Source organism: Canis lupus, chromosome 9, assembly GCF_048164855.1.
Source record: "Canis lupus baileyi chromosome 9, mCanLup2.hap1, whole genome shotgun sequence".
In the NCBI taxonomy this organism is placed as follows: domain Eukaryota; kingdom Metazoa; phylum Chordata; class Mammalia; order Carnivora; family Canidae; genus Canis; species Canis lupus.
This window is the reverse complement of record NC_132846.1, coordinates 11478946-11501845: the sequence shown is the minus strand read 5'-3', so window position 1 is coordinate 11501845 and position 22900 is coordinate 11478946. Positions and strand designations below refer to the sequence as shown.

The window sequence follows — 22900 nt, the reverse complement described above, 5'->3', positions numbered from 1 at the left end:
GGTCCTCAAAAGAAAGCAGGGGTAGCCATCCTTATATCAGATAAACTAAAATTTACCCCGAAGACTGTAGTGAGAGATGAAGAGGGACACTATATCATACTTAAAGGATCTATCCAACAAGAGGACTTAACAATCCTCAATATATATGCCCCGAATGTGGGAGCTGTCAAATATTTAAATCAATTAATAACCAAAGTGAAGAAATACTTTGATAATAATACACTTATACTTGGTGACTTCAACCTAGCTCTTCGTATACTCAATAGGTCTTCTAAGCATAACATCTCCAAAGAAACGAGAGCTTTAAATGATACACTGGACCAGATGGATTTCACAGATATCTACAGAACTTTACATCCAAACTCAACTGAATACACATTCTTCTCAAGTGCACATGGAACTTTCTCCAGAATAGACCACATACTGGGTCACAAATCAGGTCTGAACCGATACCAAAAGACTGGGATCCTCCCCTGCATATTCTCAGACCATAATGCCTTGAAATTAGAACTAAATCACAACAAGAAGTTTGGAAGGACCTCAAACACGTGGAGGTTGAGGACCATCCTGCTAAAAGACGAAAGGGTCAACCAGGAAATTAAGGAAGAATTAAAAAGATTCATGGAAACTAATGAGAATGAAGATACAACTGTTCAAAATCTTTGGGATGCAGCAAAAGCAGTCCTAAGGGGGAAATACATCCCAATACAAGCATCCATTCAAAAACTGGAAAGAACTCAAATACAAAAGCTAACCTTACACATAAAGGAGCTAGAGAAAAAACAGCAGATAGATCCTACACCCAGCAGAAGAAGAGAGTTAATAAAGATTCGAGCAGAACTCAACGAAATCGAGACCAGAAGAACTGTGGAAGAGATCAACAGAACCAGGAGTTGGTTCTTTGAAAGAATTAATAAGATAGATAAACCATTAGCCAACCTTATTAAAAAGAAGAGAGAGAAGACTCAAATTAATAAAATCATTATGAGAAAGGAGCGATCACTACCAACACCAAGGAAATACAAAAGATTTTAAAAACATATTATGAACAGCTATACGCCAATAAATTAGGCAATCTAGAAGAAATGGACGCATTCCTGGAAAGCCACAAAGTACCCAAACTGTAACTGGAAGAAATAGAAAACCTTAACAGGCCAATAACCAGGGAGGAAATTGAAGCAGTCATCAAAAAAAACCTCCCAAGACACAAGAGTCCAGGGCCAGATGGCTTCCCAGGGGAATTCTATCAAACGTTTAAAGAAGAAACCATACCTATTCTCCTAAAGCTGTTTGGAAAGATAGAAAAAGATGGAGTACTTCCAAATTCGTTCTATGAGGCCAGCATCACCTTAATTCCAAAACCAGACAAAGACCCCACCAAAAAGGAGAATTACAGACCAATATCCCTGATGAACATGGATGCAAAAATTCTCAACAAGATACTGGCCAATAGGATCCAACAGTACATTAAGAAAATTATTCATCTAGACCAAGTATGATTTATCCCCGGGACACAAGGCTGGTTCAACACTCGTAAACAATCAATGTGATTCATCATATCAGCAAGAGAAAAACCAAGAACCATATGATCCTCTCATTAGATGCAGAGAAAGCATTTGACAAAATACAGCATCCATTTCTGATCAAAACTCTTCAGAGTGTAGGGATAGAGGGAACATTCCTCGACATCTTAAAAGCCATCTATGAAAAGCCCACAGCAAATATCATTCTCAATGGGGAAGCACTGGGAGCCTTTCCCCTAAGATCAGGAACAAGACAGGGATGTCCACTCTCACCACTGCTATTCAACATAGTACTGGCAGTCCTAGCCTCAGCAATCAGACAACAAAAAGACATTAAAGGCATTCAAATTGGCAAAGAAGAAGTCAAACTCTCCCTCTTCGCCGATGACATGATACTCTACATAGAAAACCCAAAAGTCTCCACCCCAAGATTGCTAGAACTCATACAGCAATTTGGTGACGTGGCAGGATACAAAATCAATGCCCAGAAGTCAGTGTCATTTCTATAGACTAACAATGAGACTGAAGAAAGAAAAATTAAGGAGTCAATCCCATTTACAATTGCACCCAAAAGCATAAGATACCTAGGAATAAACCTCACCAAAGACGTAAAGGATCTATACCCTCAAAACTATAGAATACTTCTGAAAGAAATTGAGGAAGACACAAAGAGATGGAAAAATATTCCATGCTCATGGATTGGCTGAATTAATATTGTGAAAATATCAATGTTACCCAGGGCAATGTACACGTTTAATGCAATCCCTATCAAAATACCATGGACTTTCTTCAGAGAGTTGGAACAAATCATCTTAAGATTTGTGTGGAATCAGAAAAGACCCCGAATAGCCAGGGGAATTTTAAAAAAGAAAACCATAGCTGGGGGCATCACAATGCCAGATTTCAGGTTGTACTACAAAGCTGTGGTCATCAAGACAGTGTGGTACTGGCACAAAAACAGACACATAGATCAATGGAACAGAATAGAGAACCCAGAAGTGGACCCTGAACTTTATGGTCAACTAATATTCGACAAAGGAGGAAAGACTATCCACTGGAAGAAAGACAGTCTCTTCAATAAATGGTGCTGGGAAAATTAGACATCCACATGCAGAAGAATGAAACTAGACCACTCTCTTGCACCATACACAAAGATAAACTCAAAATGGATGAAAGATCTAAATGTGAGACAAGATTCCATCAAAATCCTAGAGGAGAACACAGGCAACACCCTTTTTGAACCCCGCCACAGTAACTTCTTGCAAGATACATCCACAAAGGCAAAAGAAACAAAAGCAAAAATGAACTATTGGGACTTCATCAAGATAAGAAGCTTTTGCACAGCAAAGGATACAGTCAACAAAACTAAAGGACAACCTACCGAATGGGAGAAGATATTTGCAAACAACGTATCAGATAAAGGGCTAGTTTCCAAGATCTATAAAGAACTTATTACACTCAACACCAAAGAAACAAACAATCCAATCATGAAATGGGCAAAAGACATGAAGAGAAATCTCACAGAGGAAGACATAGACATGGCCAACATGCACATGAGAAAATGCTCTGCAACACTTGCCATCAGGGAAATACAAATCAAAACCACAATGAGATACCACCTCACACCAGTGAGAATGGGGAACATTAACAAGGCAGGATACCACAAATGTGGAAGAGGATGTAGAGAAAAGGGAACCCTCTTGCACTGTTGGTGGGAATGTGAACTGGTGCAGCCACTCTGGAAAACTGTGTGGAGGTTCCTCAAACAGTTAAAAATATACCTGCCCTACGACCCGGCAATTGCACTGTTGGGGATTTACCCCAAAGATACAGATGCAGTGAAACACTGGGACACCTGCACCCCAATGTTTATAGCAGCAATGGCCACAATAGCCAAACTGTGGAAGGAGCCTTGGTGTCCATCGAAAGATGAATGGATCAAGAAGATGTGGTCCATGTATACAGTGGAATATTCTTCAGCCATTAGAAACGACAAATACCCACCATTTGCTTCAACGTGGATGGAACTGGAGGGTATTATGCTGAGTGAAGTCAGTCGGATAAAGACAAACATTGTATGTTCTCATTCATTTGGGGAATATAAATAATAGTGAAAGGGAATATAAGGGAAGGGAGAAGAAATGTGTGGGAAATATCAGAAAGGGAGACAGAACATGAAGACTCCTAACTCTGGGAAACGAACTAGGGGTGGTGGAAGGGGAGGAGGGCGGGGTGGGGGTGAGTGGGTGATGGGCACTGAGGGGGGCACTTGACGGGATGAATACTGGGTGTTATTCTGTATGTTGGTAAATTGAACACCAATAAAAAATTAGTTTATTAAAAAAAAAACAAAAAACAAATGACTGTGGAAAACAAGAGCCAGAGGACAGAGAAGTTCTTTAAGGGTTATGTTTGATTTTGACTTTCATTAATTATTCTCTTTGGCTGTTCCATGTACTGTTATCATAACCTACCTCAAATTTTGTAGAACTAGGTGAGGTATAAATAAATAAAATGTGAGAAGTTTATGAAAAAAAATAAGGAATGCAAGTCGTCTCCTTTTACTCCTTATCTCAATTTGCTTCTACTCTCTGCATTTATTCTTCTGTATATTCCTGTAAGGGAAAAATTTTTATAAAATTCTCCTGGGCTTACCTCTTCATATATTACACAGCATATCCTGTTTCTTGCTACTCTAGGTCTCTTTCAACGTGAAGCCAAAAAACTCACATTATTAAAATTAATCTTGGCTTTCTCAATCAATGGCTTAGGCAAAAATGTTTTTGTTTTGTTACTTTTTATCTTATTGAAGTATAACTTGACAATATAACTGATGTAATACAAAATTTATTAAGTTTTAACATACATACACCCATAAAATCATGAACACGATCCAGATAGTGAACCTATCATTCATTATCCAGTAAAGTTTCCTCGTTGTAATGCCTCCCTTTTGGCCCTCCAACACTCTTCTCCAGGTTACCAGGCAAGCACTGATATGCATTTTGTCACTATAGATTAGCTTGCATTTTTATGAAATTTATGTAAATGCAATCATAGATGATGTACTCTTCTTTAATGTGGCTTCTTTCACTCAGTGTATTTGAGATTCATCCATATTCTTTCAATAATACCTTCCTTCTTATTGCCAAATAGTATTCCATTTTATGGAAATACTAGGATTTATTTACACAATTCAGCTCTTGGTGGACATTGAGTTGTTTCCAATTTTTGGTTATTATAATGAAGTTGCTGTGAATATATGTGTACAATAAACATAGACTATCATTTGTCTTGTGTAACTACCTAGGAATGGCATGGCTGGACCAATGACTGGTTTCTGTTTGACATTTTAAGAAACCAAGAAACTATTTTCCAAAGTGGAATACCATTTTATATTTCATGATTGATTGATTTTTAAATTTTATACATTAAAAAAAAAAGACTATTTATTTGACAGAGAGAAAGAGCACACAAGTAGGAGGAGCAGCAGGCAGAGAAACAGGGAGAAGCAGGCTTCTCACTGAGCTAAGAGCCAGATGTGGGGCTTGATCCTAGAACTCTGGGATCATGACCCAAGCTGAAGACAGATGCTTAACTGATTGAGCCACCCAGGCACCCCTTTTTAGACATTTTAAATACACGTGTAGAGATGTCTCGTGGTTTTGCTTCCATTTTTCTACTGATTATTGATGTTGAACTTGTCATCTAGATATCTTTTTCAGATAAGTCTCTGTTTAAGTCTTTTTGCCCTTTTAATTAGGTTATTTTCTTATCAAATGTTCTGAGAAGTCTTTATTTCTTTGAATTTAACCTTTATAATTGGGTCTCAATGACAATCCTTCATCACTGCAAAAGCAGATGGCAGAGAAGTGAGAGCAAAGAACTAGAGAAAGGTAATTTCACACTTTTTATTTTTTGAGATGTGGAAAGACTCCCGAAATTCATAGTGAGAAGTTAAAGGATATTCCACTCATTTGAGAGCTATCTTTGGTCATAATAAAAAAAAACCCTTCAAGTTCTGATAGTGACTAACCTTATTTGGGTAAGAAGAGTTAAAATACAATGATAGCTTATCCACTGGGTCTTTCTATTACAGAATATATTGTCCCCCTGCCTTGAAAAGACACCAAAGTTATATGAACATTTACTTGATATATATATATATATATATATATATATATATAGAGAGAGAGAGAGAGAGAGAGAGAGAGAGAGAGAGAGATAATTTAAAATACAGCCAAAGAAATGTTCTGATTTCTAGTACAGTAAAATTTCTTCCCTAATGTGATAGGGGAGTAGTGACCAGTTAATCAAAGTCAGTTACTGTAAAGAATGACAAAAAAAAAACCCCTCATGTGTTGTGTGTGTGTATATACATATATTCTGAATACTGTCTTTTAACTTAAGACCTAAAATATACAATTGTCTGTCAATCTTGATATACAATTGTCTGTCAATCTTGATGTGGGTTCAACACCTCTTCTTTGAGTAGAGGTTTCACTGAATTTTTTATTCTTTCCTGCACAAAGCACACCTATAAGGGATCACCTATAATTTCCAGTTTTAGTTTCTTTGAAGTGGAACCAAAAAACTTCTAGACATCCGCAAAGCAATTTTAGTATTTTTCAAGATTTTCCAATTTTTAGTTAAGTTTTTCCTTTTTTAGCCAGTACTAATTTAAACAATAGTTAAATCACAATCTTCAGTAAATCTAAGGTGTATAACCTAGTTTTAAAGAAACAATCCTTCTTTCTTCTCATATAATTGGCATAAATAGACTGGAATCAAACATAAATAACTCTTAGGTAAACAAAAAATTCAATCTGTGAAGCATCCTAGCTGCCAGTTGTTAGCATGTCATAATGTGGCCAGCAGCTGCTATGTTTTATAGAAGGAATAAAAGGCATCGGTTAATTTTGTCTATTGACTGGTGGAAATCAATAGAGTTTTTATTTTTAAAGCTTATCTTCCCGTAGAAAAGAGAAGTTGAGCCAAAGAAATATAAGTACCCCAGAGGAGATGCTATAGTTAAAAGGCAGCATTGCTACCAAGGGCTGAGCCTTATTCAGAATATAGACCTAAGGCAGTACATCTGCTTGATCTATGTCTTTAGCTCTAATTCAGTACCCCTGAACTTTCTCCACAAGAAGCAGCAAAACAAAAATGAGAATTCAGCACCAATGAAGCTTCAATCCATAATAGTTTATTAACAGCTTGTTTTTTGCTGGATGTATTCAGATGAAGTGTTCAGATGTTAGAGATCTTCCTTTCAGGTGGGAGCATTAAGGGAAAGAACGCATCTTGCTATTTCTCTCATCTACTAAGACTTTTTTTTTTTTTAAGATTTTATTTATTCATCCATGAGAAACACAGAAAGAGAGAGGCAGAGACAGAGGCAGAGGGAGAAGCAGGATCCACGCAGGGAGCCTGATGCAGAACTTGATCCCGGCACCACGAGATCACGCCCTGAGCCAAAGGCAGATGCCCAACCGCTGAGCCACCCAGGTGTCCCATCATCTACTATGACTTACACATAGGTGTCTTTTCATTTTCTTAGGTATCTTCTAAAGAATACTTAATTCAGTTTGACTATGCAGGTGAGGTAACAAGAACTGAAATAAATTGTGTCTATAAAATTACTTCATCCCAGGAGCCATTTCCCAACAACCAGCAAGTGGTAAAGCCATACTTGTGTCAGAAATGAAAGAATAGCTAAAGAAGAGATTTAAAAGGTATGGAATACTCAAAACAAATGAGAATTCAACAATTCACTCTTTTAATCTATTAAACTAAAGTTAAAATCTAAAATCCTTGAATATTAATATAGGTAATAATATTTGCCAAAGTTGTTGCAAATTGATGCACTATTTCTAGCTTTCCACCAAAATACTGATTGACAGATAACTGTCATGACTTCTAAAGAAATTACTTCCTTTTAGTACTCTGTTTTAGAAAATAATCTAAGGAAATGTAAAAAAGCAGCTATGATCTAAACTTCTCAAAAGAAAAATTTGCAAAACTGCAATGAGGATGAATACCCAGAGAAATGTTCTAAGATCTCTGCATGAAAAGTCATAATATTCTTGCCAATAGTAATAAAAAATATTTACCACTTAGGTGATTAAAAGTTTACAAAGAAGTGAGGCTCAAATAGTTAACAAATTCTGGTGAAAAGAGCAAGAGACCACATAGAAAAGTACTTAATGTTAGTATTAACATTATAGCCAGAGGTACGTGGCATAGAATAGTCATAGTACAAATAACCAAGCCACTTAAAAGTAAATATTATAAGGTTGAAAATTTAATTATTATAAAAACTTTAAGAAGAAATTTTATAACTAGCAGTAATAAGCAATAATGGGAATAGAAGAATTTATATGCTAACTCTGACAAGAAATAATAACTTAAAAGAGTTGGCCAACATTACAAAGGACTTGTCATAAAAACATTTAAAATTTTCTATACTAAAAGAATTTATATCAGAATGTTTCTTAAGAGTATGCAGCTTATTAAATACAAGTATAGACTGACATGTAAATATTTATGATAAATATGCTCCTTAATCAATGATATTTAAAGATGTTCTGATGTTGACTGGGGTTTCTTAGAATGACTAAGTGAGGAACAGTATATCCTGTAGAGGACATCATTTTCCTTCTGCAAGTGATTTTATAGTATGGTTTCTTTAAATCAGACCCCGTTGAAGGGTGTTTTCCTTGAGTTACAGCAAAAAATTATCCCCAAAATGTGTAGCTTTTATATAAAGTCACTTAACACACTGAATGCCAAATTAGTTTGAACTTCTTTTATAAAGAGAGCCAAATGACCAGTTCTTAGAGCAGAAATATATGTGTCATGCATGGTAGCATGTTAAAGTCAGATAGATGGCCTCTATTACCACAAAATATTTTGAAAAACTCATAAAATCATTAGGGTAAAATTACAAACAAACATTATGAAGCATTTATACTAAATTTTGCCTTTAAACACCATTTTTCACCTAAACAGCAGTAATAGCTATCTTTCAACACCACACTTATGTCCAGAACTCAGCCATCACTCACACTCCTCAATTATCCATTTAAAACGTAAATCAGATGTCACTAATCTCCAATGACTTCCCATCATATTTAAGTTGCTATTTCTCTTGATCCCATAGTCTATCACTTTTCCCCTCCTCACCATAATCACTATTAGTCTTCTTTTACATACTTAAACATACCAACCTTGTTTCTTGTCTTAAGGCCTTTGCACTTTTTAGTTCCTCTGATGGAATGCCTGGCCCTGAGATTTTTATTAAGTCGCTCCTTGTGATTTAGGTCTCATCTCAAACATCACATTAAAGGTGATTTCTCTAACTACCTATTCCTAACCACTTAGAGTAGCCCTCTCAGCTGCTCTCCATCACCTCATATCACCCTGTTTTTTGTTTTCACATCACCTAAATGACTGAAATTATCTTGGTTTCTAATTTGGGTACTTTGTTTATTGTTACTACAATATTAGCTCCAAGAGAATAGAGAACTTGTCTTATTTCGCACAAAACTTCCAGGGCCTAGCACAACACAAAATAAACATGACTGAATAAACATGACTGAATAAATCAATTACTTTAGGTAGAATTTTTTCACACCATAAGCTCTGACCTAGAGTATATTCATATAAGTCTGTAGCAAGATAATTTTGTGAAGTTTTATGAATAGGATGAAACTGTGTGCTTTCTATAGGTACAATAATAGTTACTTTGGGTTACACAAGTCAGGTTTGGTGGTAGGAGCTGAGCTTGGCATTTTCCTGGTTTTAGAACTATGAGACCTGGGGTCAGAAAATAAAATATAAGAATCAATAAACTTTACTAATGAAATACATAAGCAAAAAACCCTAAAGTCACAGAAAATCCATAGAACAGCTTAAATCTTCAAGCCCATATAGGACTATTAACTATCATAGCTTAGAATTTGTTTTTACTTCTTGTCTATTTATTTGCATGTAGCACCTAGCACCCTGCCTGGCACACAGCAAGTACTCAAAAAATGTTTAATGGATCATAAGTTCCTCAGTATATAATTACAGTTTAACAGATATAAACTAGAACTTATATTTTGTCTTGATGCAATAAATTTTTAAAAACTTTTTATATTAGATTCATTCTTCACCTTGTAAGCAAAGCCTGTCTTTCCTACTGAAGGAAATTCTCAGTATAGCTCTCTGTTGTATTTCACCTGGTTATATACATTATGTCCACAGGAGACAGTGACCTCAGGTGTTTACAGACCTGAGCAGCCTTTTCCCATTTTATAAAGATGCTACATATGGAAGGGAAAATATCATCAGCAGAGTCATCTATAAACAGCACAATTATCTATTCCTGTAGGTACATGAAAATAGCAAATATCAATCAATACTGAGAAGTGGAACAAAAGAAATTATGCATGTTTAAATTCCATGCTGCACAATGTCTATTATCCATTTGTACTGGCTCCTTCTTATTCTCTATAGCTCTTTAGATCATTAAAAAAGAAAAACATGTTTAAGTCCCCTTTCCATAAATCCAAGCTGTTATCAACATCCTTGAATTTGGAACAAGCATATTTAACTTTTTCACATTGCTTTTTGAAATGTAACATATCACATGGAAAGTAGGGGTCGGTAATAATGATGTCCTAGTGTATGGTCAATCTGTCACTGAAATTCAGCTCCATGTCCAGAGAATAAGCGACAGTAGAATACTGAAGGATTAATTAAGTCAAGGTGACTTATTATGAACAAAGTAATAAGATAATAGAACTATGATAACAACATATAGAAAATACAACCTATTTTTTTCAAAATCACAGTACAACAGGAGATGGAAGCTTTAATGCTAAAAGACTCATCTAAAAACTAAGAGTTAATGGATATTTTAGATAGTACTATAGTAAAAGGAGTGTCTAAATCTATATTCCTGATGGTTTGTTAGACACAAGTCTACTGTTAACAGAGTAGTAAATGCAGAGATAGTTATTGAGGCAATAATAGGCAATATAATAGAAATACCAGAGATTATAACTTCTATTTACTGAACATGTGACCTTGGCAAACCATTATTCTTTCTGGATTCTTAAGCTTTCTCATTTGCAAAAAATGAAGATAATAATGTTGCCTTTGGTAATTATATTTCATAATGTTATATTGAGGCCTCAACGAGAGAATGAATATGAAATTATCTTAAGTATAAAACCCTACATAAGTAGAATACATAAATACTGTAGGGAGGGGGTTAAATTTACCTTTATATGTTCTAAAACAGCAGTGGCAACATTTGTATGGAGATCAATAAGTCTTTTTTTTTCAAGGAGTTCTGGCAAAGAACTACAAGTACCAAAAAATTGAAAATTAACCATTAAATTTTCTAAGAAAATGACACAGACCTTAATAAAACACAGCTGAGTGTTTCCTCTGAGGAAACTTAGAACAGTAAAAAAGTTACAAGATGACAAATTAAACTGTCAACCGAATTTAACCTCTAGGTTTTACTCTATACAGTATTCACTACTTTATTTTATTTTATTTTATTTTTTTTATTCACTACTTTAATACAGGTTAAATGCTTCTTGTTTTAAAGTAATCTGTCTCTTAAATATCATTATTCCACCATTTCACTTTCTGATTCCAAAATCTGGAGGTTCAGAACATAATCAGATTAATGGAAATATGATTTTACTTATATATCTAAAACACATTTCTTCTCTCCTTGATAGCATTTCATAAGTATCAGAAAGAAATTGTGCTTAACCTTTAGTTAATAAAATAATAGCAATGATAAAATAAATAATAACTTGTATTATTACCACCAATACTATCTTCTTGGTAAATATATCCCCATTATACAATTTTAACTAGTTAAAGAAGTAAATGATCTGCTGTATGAAGGTAATTTAACTCAGTTTGAACAAGTTAAAAACAGTTTAGTTTTTTTTTTTTTTTAAGGTCTATACTATTACCTACTATTTCTTATTATTAAAAACTTTAGCCAAGTTTTTAACGTTCAAAATAAATCTTATCAATAATCAATAAAGGCTTAAAGAGCATATATTGCTTACTTACCTAACTGCTGATGTTAGCTTAGCAGTATTGTCAGAAAGCATACTTATGGCTCCTTCATCTTCCCCTTCTAGTCCCTGAGGAGGAAAAAAAGATCTCAGAAGCATAAAAATCAATATACTCCTAAGATCACTGATAAACACTAAGATTTAGGTCACCCAGAGTAACAAATCTTTTTCCTGTAAGGAACGAGCCTATCCATTTTTGACAGTTACAGAAAAGTTCTGGTCACCACCAGTCTAGTAAGTTGGATGATGATGGACCAGCAGGTATTTTCAGATAAAGAAATAGGTCCAGAGACTTGCCACAGCTCATGTAGTAATAAATAGTAGAGCTGAACTCTGAGGTTAGGTCAAAGTGTAGTAGAATGAGCAGCACTGGAAAAGATATCTCTAAAATAAAGCCACATTATCTATTTTTTTCAGATCATAAATTCAGAATTTTTAAGTTGTGCTCTTTAGGTTTCTTTTTAAAAAAGATCTTTTATCTAAGTTGAGAATACTTTTGTTATTAAAGCAACGAATGGTTTCAAATTTTCATGAGAAAACAAAGTAAAGCTTTTTCTCTCCAGATATCCTTCTGCTTCCCTGTAGATCTAAGAAAGCAAACGGAATCTTACCATAATGCTCTTAAGTCGTTTAACCTCATCTTCCTGTGCTCTGTAAGATTCCAGTTCTTGCTGAACTGATTCTGCAACTTCTGGGAATGGACTGAAATAGTATTGAAAACAAGAGGAACTGTGAGTATGATATTAAAATATTGATTTTTGTGTGAATTCTGAAAAACATCCAATGAGGATTTATTTTTATTGTAAATGTACCTATCTGGATTGGAATATATTTAATATATGACACAGCATATTTAGCATAAAAAATATACATATCCTTGGATATCTACTTATAAATACTATTTCTTTAAAATGCATGTAATTCTTATACAACTAAGCAAATTTAAATTTATTTCTATTATTTTCATTAACCATATCACATTTTTCTTTACCTATACACTGTTAGAAAAAAAGTAAAATATTAAAGTGACTGAAAAACAAAAAAGAGAAGGCATGGTATATGAAACATCAATTAAATATTACTACCCAAATTAATACGACTGTCACATGGTTCATATAATTACAAAGATGGCATTTAAAAAATATTTCATGCAAGTAATTGTGAGAAAAATCTTTTAATTCTGTAAGCTTAATATCTTATAGTAAAAGTAGAATATAGGCCACTTTTGTTGGTCTAACGCCTGATGTCTTCCTCCAGGCAAGTGTGGTTTAGCAGTAATTTCCATAGACTTCAGACACAAGTGATCTGCAAACACTGATAGCTTTGGTAGAAAAAATTTCACAGGGCACTAATCTTGAATAATTCTAAATAAATGTACATTGACCATAAAAGGGTTCCTAACATAAGTATTTTTCATTTATAGCTGTAGAGGCCAGAAGCTTTTCTTCCTTTAAGAAATGAAAGGTCCTGAGGTCCTGTCTGAGCAGCAATTAAACAGAAACCCTTGCCCTGAGACTTGATAACACTTGATTAATGACAGCACATACTATCCAGTAGAGACTGAGAGAACAGGACCAGCAATTAAAAAGAAATCCTTGCCCTGAGACTTGATAACACTTGATTAATGACAGCACATACTATCCAGTAGAGACTGAGAGAAATGACAGAAGACCCTGAGAGGATTTTGAGGAACATGGTCCAGTTTTACATAACCACCACAGGCACAAACCTCAGCTTCCGCAGCCCCTATGCTGGCAGAACAGAGCACTGAACCTATTGAAACGTGCTGGTTGAACCAGATGTTCCTGAAATCTCCAGTATCTTCAGGTCTCAGGGCTAACAGACAATAACTGCTTATATTTACGGAGTATTTACTGTATGCCAAACACAATGCTAAGAATGTGTCTCTGTTCTCATATATAATCTAACCACTGTCTTGGTGAGGTACACACTATTATTAATTAGGACCAGAGCCTTTTGGGATCTTCTAAAATTGGGATTTATTCTTGCTTTTAACGATGATAACCGGATGACTTTGGGAAAGTTACTTTGTTATATTATTTCACTTCATCTTCATCACAACCTTCTGAAATAGGGCAAGAGGTAGAATTATCATCCCTAAATTTTACCGATGAGGAAACTGAAGTTCAGAGAGGTTTAAGTTACTTGTTTTACTCTACACTATCTGCCAGTGTCTTTGTGCCCACATTACTATTACTATAGTTCTAGAATATTGTAGTACGATATGTGAGTGAGAGTTATTCAGGGCTATTCTTACTTACAAACAAAAAATTAAAGTCCTTAATATTCAACTGACTTTTTAGATTGTTCCTAAATATACACATTAAAAAGTTCATATCTTCCAGATTTGAATGAAGACTTTTATAAAGCTTTTTACTATTAGAAAATCTAAATCTTAAAATTAATTTTAAAATATACTGCATCCTCTATAAATAATGTAAATGTAACTTCTTGTACTTTGCCATTATGTAAAAGAGCATAGACTATGAAATTCCAAGGAGAAAATTATTTAAAACAAATTACAGGGGCAGCCTGGGTGGCTCAGCGGTTTAGCGCCTGCCTTCAGCCCAGGGTGTGATCCTGGGGATCCTGGATCAAGTCCCACGTCAGGCTCCCTGCATGGAGCCTGCTTCTCCCTCTGCCTCTCTCTCTTTCTCACTATGTCTCTCATGAATAAATAAAATTTAAAAAAAAAAAAAAAAACAAAAAAAAAACAAATTACAACAGTACCCAAATTGCCAGTCAGAAAGAGGAAAATAATTTTTCTCTACAGAGAAAATAAAATTCCTTGTTATAAGCAATGTGACTTTCCAATGTTAAAAAAAATAGTTATAAAAAAACCGACAAAACACACAAAAAACCCAGCTGGTTGAATCACGTCTATATCTTACTTCTCTTTAAACATAAATGAGGCCAAAAAGAACAGCCCTATCAAGGACTTGGTCACATACATAGGTACAGTAATACCTGAAATACTCAAAATTATAATAATAAATAACATTGTATTTCCATAATTGCTGATGAGCAGCATTCTTTTTCTAAGAATGATTTTTTCCGGCTTGTTCAGAATGGTTTGTTTAGCCATAATGACCACTAGATCACGTTTTTTTTTTTTTTTTTAAACAATTACTGAGCCCATGAAGTATGCTAAACTTTAAGGGACATAGCAATACATGGGATCTGTATATCTGCCTATAAAAAAATCACACAACAAATTAGTATTTCTAATGTACTTTAAATAAATGTTTTTCAGGATTAGGTATTCTCTCTCCACAGATATCTAAAACTGGGTTTGTATGAAGGCAAACATGGAACAGAGAGGGAAGATTACATTTCAATGTTTCTCTATCACAAATATCTATTTTAGTGAAAGGCAGAAATGGTTTTGTAGAGGGTCAATGGGGACAGCAAAAAAATTTAGAAAGACTATCTCTAAAATCTACAAAATCATATAGTATGAGTTTACTGAAAAGAGAAGTGGTCCCAAAAAACAACCAACAAGAAACAACCTAGGAATCAGGGAGAAATAGATATATCCCTATGGACTATTTAATTATAGCCCCTACTCATTGTGTGGATGAACCACCATGATCTTTTTTATTTACTTCATCAATTTCATTAAGTCAGATGTCATCTTCATTTCCCTATAAGGGGTGAATCTTTCACTTACTGATGTTTTTCTTACTTACCTTCCTTTATGCTTCTGCCAAAATTTATCAACTGGAGTTAAATCATAAGATTTTTTGTTTTTTCTTTTTGGTCTAGCACCAGCTGGAGAATTTTCTACTCCTGAAGATTCTTCCAAATTAACTCTGTTTAAGTGGAAATCCTAAGAAAAAGTAATCTTTTTTTAAAGTAAGATTTCAAGAATGATAATATTTCCTACAACAAGGAAAATAACACAGATTCTTACTGCCCTTTCTAATAATTCTAAGGACAAAATATACATCTGAAATTTAAAGACCTCCTTCCAATGTTTCATCACACACAAATGTACTTTTAATATTTATGTATTTTAATTAAAGTAGTAGATGCAAATGATTAAAACTTCAAAAAATATATAAAAATCATGTTAACGTTCTTGTGTATCCTTCTAGAAAAATATTTTTGCAAGTGCCAGCATACACATATCCTTTTAATTTTACTTTAAAGAACTGGATTACATTATGTATTTTTGTACTTTTTTTCAATAATGTATTTTAGAGCTCTTTCTCTACCTGTATATGTACATCTACTTCATCTTTATCATAGTTATACAGTAGTCCAACATTTAGACATATCCATTTATTTAACCAGGCCTTTTGATGTTTACCAGGTTCCAGTAACAAACATAATCATAAATATAGTATTTTTATTTTTAATTTTTTTAGAGAGGGAGAGAGAGAGAGAAAGAAACAGAAGAGGGCAAGGGGAGAAGGAGGGGAAGAAAGAGGATCTCCACTGAGTGTGGAGCCCAATGCAGGACTCGATCTGACAACCTGAGATCATGACCTGACCCAAAATCAAGAGTCGGACACTTACTGAAACACCCATGTACCCCTTAAATATAATTTTAAAACTCTTAGGGAGTCTTAACATTCTGATCTGTTAACTGATGGTTTGCATTTAAAAAAAATTACAATAGAAGCTACAATAATAATAGCACTCCCTTTTATATAATTTCTAAGAGGTAGTCGGAGCATTATAAGCTTTTCTGCCTAGAACTAATTTTATTCATGTGAGGCTTAATTTTTTTGCCCTTTCTCAGAAAACAAACACACAAAAACCAGAATAAAAGTATTTTTTTAATCCTTCCTTCTTGCCGTAGACCTGGGGGGTTTCCTCATGTAATAGTATTTTATGGTTCAACTCTACTCTGAAGAATAGTGAGCTAAAGACAAAATATGGCTATATTATTAATTTTTAACTAATAATTAAACTTCTAGGACCTAGCAGATTAAGTGTACTTAATAGAACTTAATCTCCTTTTGATGAAACTAGGTCAACAATACTGAGTCTAGTACATTAGACCATACATACCCTGCAACTTATCCTTTAAAACTACTGTGTTTATTTCCTTGCTATTTTCTCTTATGACACAAAACATGAGTGTGAAATACACAGATGTCCAATCGCCATAGTTGATGAAGAAGTTGACAAAGAGTATATAATGTTATATTTCAGCCTGTTAATACTATGTTTTTCCTGACTCTTCGTATCATCATAGGATACATACATCAGTAACCTTACTTAATTCTTCTTACTTTCCCATCCCCATACTGTAACCTTAGTTTGTACAACAGCTCACTCAAATAGGAAGGAAACACAATAGATATTAACAGCTAAATATGAGAAATCTTGCTTTAAAAATTAACAAAAAAAAAAGATACTGGTAGTTAAGTAGTTGAGCCTTATTAACCAGAATTTCTAGTAAAGTACTATTTCATGGTGATGATACAGCTCATTCAAAATACAAGTAACATTAACAAAACTACTGGTTGAAAAATAAGAGCACACTATTACTGAAGTACTGATGAAACACTTAAAAGAAAATACAAAATGATAAAGGAATAAAAAATGGTAAGAATTTTGAGAAATAACATAAAAGTGGAAAGAACACTTCCATTGTTTGCATAACAGCCAGGCAAATAAGGAAAATTTTAGTCTTGAAAACTGGGAAATTAGAACATTCTGTGCTGTACTTAGCCATGTTAAAGAAAGTGAACATTTTATAGACAAATAAAAGACAACAGAATTAGTTTTAACATGATAGAGTCTAACCTGTTCTTACTAATACTCATACTTTCTTTCTTGACTTAGAGACTAGACAATGGTGTCCCAAATCATAAGATATAAGTAAATCCCACTGAGAAGTGCTAAAAACATGGATAAGTCTTCAGTAGTCTTAGTCTCCTTTTACAAGTTAAAGCAGACCAGTCAACCCAAATAGAGCTAATGAGAAAATTACGTTTGGGTGATATAGGTGACAACCATTTATAGCAAAGATTTATATTCACATGGAAAAAAAGCAAAGTATATTTTGGTAAAGAACTGAGCCAAATCCAATTAAGTCTCTAGATCAGTTTATAGAAAATACTGAGGATAGAGAACCATGTCAAATTGTCTCTCACAAGAATACAATCAACCAAATGTAGAAATGAAGGAAATTCTTTAGAAAACCAATCCAATTCCTTCAACTAAAAAATGGCAATAAAAAAGGAGTAGAAAGAGGAACTGTTGTAAACTGAAAGCTTAAAGATATATCAACCAATGCAATGTATGGATACTGTTTGGATCTCTATTTGAACAAACCAACTGTATAGATGTGTCTTTGAAACAATTAGGAAATGCTGAATATAGAGATAACAATAGATATTACCAAAGAATAATTGTTAATTTTGTTGTTATGATAATAAAATTACAGTACTTTTTTGTTGTTGTTGCTGTTTAGATAAATGCTGAAATATTTATGCTTAGATCATATAATGCCCAGGATAAGATGCATATTGCCTGGGAAACGGAGTGATGCACATGGGGGTTCATTATAGTATTGTATGGGTGTGTTTTTATATGAAATATTCCCTAATAAAAGTCTTAAAACTTTATTCGTGACACTGAAACAGGATTTAAAACATAACCCACAATTGTTTGCCTCTTGGCATAGTGATTGTGAAAGCACATGTTGAGATGGGATCTCATTACCCTTACTTTGGGAGTGACTATGATAAGTCCTCCTTGCCCATCCACATTGGACAATAAATAAGAAATACTGTGATTACAATATTTACAGGTTAATTTACAGATTAGTAAGTACCAAATAATACATACAGCAATGAATACGGAAATACTGAAACAATACCATTTTTAAATAAATGAATGAAATCAAGGATTTTTTTTTTTGAATTTTACATAGTCTACATACACACCTTTAGTAGGAACTTTTCATGAACAACTTTGATTTAAGTGACTAAGTTTACATTACACTTTTGACTTTAAAGCAAATGCCTGAAACTAGAGCAACATAGTGCTATCCAAGAGGTTTTGTAAAGACTACAGAATCAACAAAGCATCCATCTTCAAACATGAAACTCTGAACTACATCCATTATACTGCAGTCATATACCTTTTAAAAAAAATGAGTGCTTCTTAAAATGCTTTTCTAATAACCTTTTAAAAATATGTATTTGGAAACCACTTCCTTTTTTCATCTTAAGTGGCAAAAAACCACTTTTATATATTAATATAAATTGTGATTTAATGTTTCAAATAATAAGAGTCAGTAGCAGAGAACCAAACACACAAAAAGGATACCTAAGATATGAAAAACCAAGTCTAACTAAAGAACAAGATACTCAGATGAAATAATGCCCATCCCTTTGCTAATGGTAACTACCCATGGCAGATGAACAATCAAAACCACCCCTCCCATAACCAAGGTATAATAAAAGGAGTCATGACTTTCTAATTATCAGTTCTGCTTCTTATATCCCAGTAAAAGGAAAATGGCACTGCCAAGTTTTTCACCAGAAGAATGTATTTCTCACATTAAATGACAAGAATCTTTCCCAGCACACAGGGAAGCTATATGAATTTTCAGTTGCTTCCATAATCTAAAATATAAATACTATCAGCATTCAAGATTTTCAGGCAAAGTTATTTAGTATAAAAAGCAAGCTCCAATTACAAGTTAACATTTCCTATCTAGAACTTTTACTCCATCTTGTGGAGATAAAGGGTATAATTATTAAGAATTTAAAAAACTAAACCAACTTCAAAAGTAGCAGTTTTAACAACAAAAAAAATGACATGATAACAATTTATGATATCCCAGTTATAGTTTTTCCACATCTAGAAACTACATTAAAATTAACAGGAATTACTATATGATCCAGTAATTATGCTACAGGGTATTTATATTTACCCAAAGAATATGAAAACACTAATTTGAAAGGATATATATACCCCTATGTTTATTGCAGCATTATTTACAGTAGTCAAATGATAAAAGCAGCCCAACTGTCCAATGAATGGATATGGGTGCCTGGGTGGTTCAGTCAGTTCAACATCTGACTCCTGATCTCAGCTCAGGTCCTTATTTCGGAGTCATGGGATTGAGCCCTGCAGTGGGCTCTCCACTGAGCTAGGAGACTGCTTGAAATTCTGTCTCTCCCTTTGCTCCTCCTCCTGCTTGTGCACACATGTGCGTGCACACTCTCGCTCTCTCTGAAATAAACCTTTAAAAAATATATAGATGAATGGATAAAGATGTGGCATATATATATATATTATATATATATATATATAACAGAACATTATTCAGGCATATAAAAGATTGAAATCTTGCCATTTGCAACAATACGGATAGATCTAGAGAGTGCAATACTGAGCAAAATACGTCAGTCAGGAAAAGACAAATACCATATGATTCCACCCATACATGGAATTCAAGAAACAAAACAAACGAACAAAGGAAAAAATGAGACATACCAAAAGAGATTCTTAACTATATAGAACAAAGAGATGGTTACTAGAGCTGAGGTGAGTGAGACAATGGTTTAAATAGGTGAAGGGAATTAAGAGTACACTTATCTTGATAAGCACTGAGTAATATACAGTATTGTTAAGTCACTATATTGTACACCTGAAACTATAACACTGTTAAGTATTCTGGAATATACTTAATTTAAAATTTTTTAAAATTAAAAAATGAAATTAATGAACAGGAATAAGTCAATATAGATTGTGTAGTTTTTCTTGACTACTCTCTTTAAAGAGACTATTTTTATAAGACCTAAATATTCTGATAATAATGCTGTGAAAAGATTGCCTAAAGCTAAGAACCTAGCCTATGAAAGTTAGCTAGAGATGTGCATTGCTCTATTATTTATAACAAAAACTTATTATTATTTATTTATTATTTATAAAACCAACACTAGTCTAACCTCCATGCAACAGGGATTAACATCTGCTTCGTTCACCAGGTATCCCAGTCTGGTATAGAGCAGGCACTTAAAAAATATTTATTGAGCTACATTTTTGGAGACATATGGTTGCCAATTTTTAATTCTGTGAACTGAAGAGCAGAACCAAAAAAACCCTACCACTTATTTTTACCACCTTGTAGTTTTATTTATTTAAAAGATTTATTTATATTTATTTCAGAGAGAGCCTGATCGGAGGGACAGGGGGAGAGCAGCAGACTTGGTACTAAGCACTGAGCTCACCTCGGGGCTTGATCTCTTGACCCTGTCATCATGACCTGAGCTGAAACCAAGAGTTGAATGATTAACCAACTGAGCCACCCAGGCACCCTAACCTTGTATTTCTAAGAGGATTATTTTAACACTAAAGAATATGAAATAAAAAATCAGTAACTTATGTATCTCACAAAAAGCACACACACACAATTAGTTAAAAAGTAGTTCAAAAAAACCTCATTTCATAGCCCTTAGTATTCTCATTTCACTTTGGAATAGTGAAGACATCAAAGTATTAGCCTTTTCTGGTTTGGGGAAATCTCTGCCCTAAGCTATGTTTCTCAAATTTTTCTTCCAACAAATGGGGAATAAGAGCATATTCCTTCGTGGTGCAACTACTTATATAAATATCTTACCTCCAGTGCTTAAAGCATCAAATAATTTCATTAGAAAAGGAATTAGAAAGATCAAAGTACCTCAATGCTCTACACAGCCTCCACATATAACCAGAAGTGAAGAGATGACTCCTGATTTGTCTCACCCCTCATTCCCACCCAAAAGCTAGAACCCCATCAACCAAAACTAATTTGAGATTATGAAAACCATCTCATCATGCCATCTTTATATGACTCCCTATACCACCTCCTTTAAATCCCATCTCTTATTAACAAATTCCTAAAACTCATCTGTCATTACCCTTTAGAACTCCTATTCAGTCAACAGCAAAATCTCCTATTCTGAACATCTAAACTTCCACCGTACTTTCTTGCTATAATAATTGAACTCCAATTGGCTGGACCCAGGATTTAAGATAGCTGCCTTCCTTCCTACTTCCAGGCTCTAACTTGTCTTCTTCCCTAAAATAACTCAAGCTTTGAAACTCCTGTCATCAGCCTATATTAACAGCAGTTTTCACTCAGGCAATTTTGCCCCTCTTCATAGACATTTTGATTGTCACAACTGAGACAGTGCTACTGGCATCTAGATAGAGGGTAGAGACCAAAGATGCTGCTAAACATCCCACAATGCACAGGACAGCCCTGCACAACAAAAACATTATTGGGCCCAAAATGTCAATGCCAAGGTTGAGAAATCCTGGTCTATAGTGATCCTGATCATTAATACCTCCTACAGATTTACACAATCTCATTGCCTGCATCAACTTTTTCTTTTGATCATTCCCACTGATACACAAACATGATATAATTTCTCTCATTTAAGAATTTCTCGACCTCACATTCCCCTCCAGCAATTACCACTTTTCTCAACTGTCCTAGACAGCAAAAACTCTTCTAGAGTTTGCCTATATTCTCTGTCTCCTTTCAATCTCTCTTAAATCCACTTCTGTGTTCTGTCCTTATACTATGAAAGCTGCTCTTACCAAAGTTACTAAAAACCTTGATGTTGCCACATGCATTGGTGACTTCTCAGTCCTCCGCATTTGTTCAATCTAATTCCTACATTTTCTCTGAGAACAGTTAATTCACTGGCTTACAAAACCAACACAGATCTAGTTCTCATATCTCACTACTGGCTGCTTCTTTCTACATTATATTGTTAGTTCCTACTCATCACCCCAACTTCTAAATGTTGAAATGCCTCAGAGTTCAGTTCTTGGATCTCTTCTCTATCTATATTCATCCCCTTGGTGATCTCATTTTATCTCTTGGCTTTAAATACCATCTATAAATGGACTACTCCTAAATTTATGTGTTGAGACCAGGTATATTTCCTGAACTCCAGACTCATTTATACATACATACATACATACACCTATCTATCTATCATCTATCTATCTATCTATCTATCTATCTATCTATCTATCTATCTATCTATCTGATATCTACTTGAATATTTTAATAGGCATCTCACATTTAACATGTTTAATACTCAACATCTGACCTTCCCCTCAAAATTTCTCCTTCTATGTCTCTATCTCAATAAATGACGTCTGTCCATTTGCAAAGGCCAAAACTCTGGACTCATCTTTGACTCCTTTCTTTCTCTTAGTTTCACATTCAATTCATCAATGAATCCTATGCTCTGCATTTCATAGATTATCACAACTCTCATCATTTCCATCCTG

General features: G+C 34.1%; 1 protein-coding gene across 7 annotated transcripts in view; it reads right to left on the bottom strand.

The window, feature by feature from the left end:
- The window catches only part of SCFD1 (sec1 family domain containing 1), a 107546-nt gene that overhangs the window by 54703 nt on the left and 29943 nt on the right, over positions 1-22900 (bottom strand). For all 7 annotated transcript variants that reach the window (XM_072838118.1, XM_072838115.1, XM_072838116.1 and 4 more), the window contains 4 exons: positions 15328-15467; positions 12229-12319; positions 11613-11686; positions 10796-10877 (listed from right to left, as the gene is read on the bottom strand). In XM_072838118.1, the coding sequence (XP_072694219.1) occupies positions 10796-10877; positions 11613-11686; positions 12229-12319; positions 15328-15467 (387 nt within the window). The remainder of the gene's footprint in view (positions 1-10795; positions 10878-11612; positions 11687-12228; positions 12320-15327; positions 15468-22900) is intronic.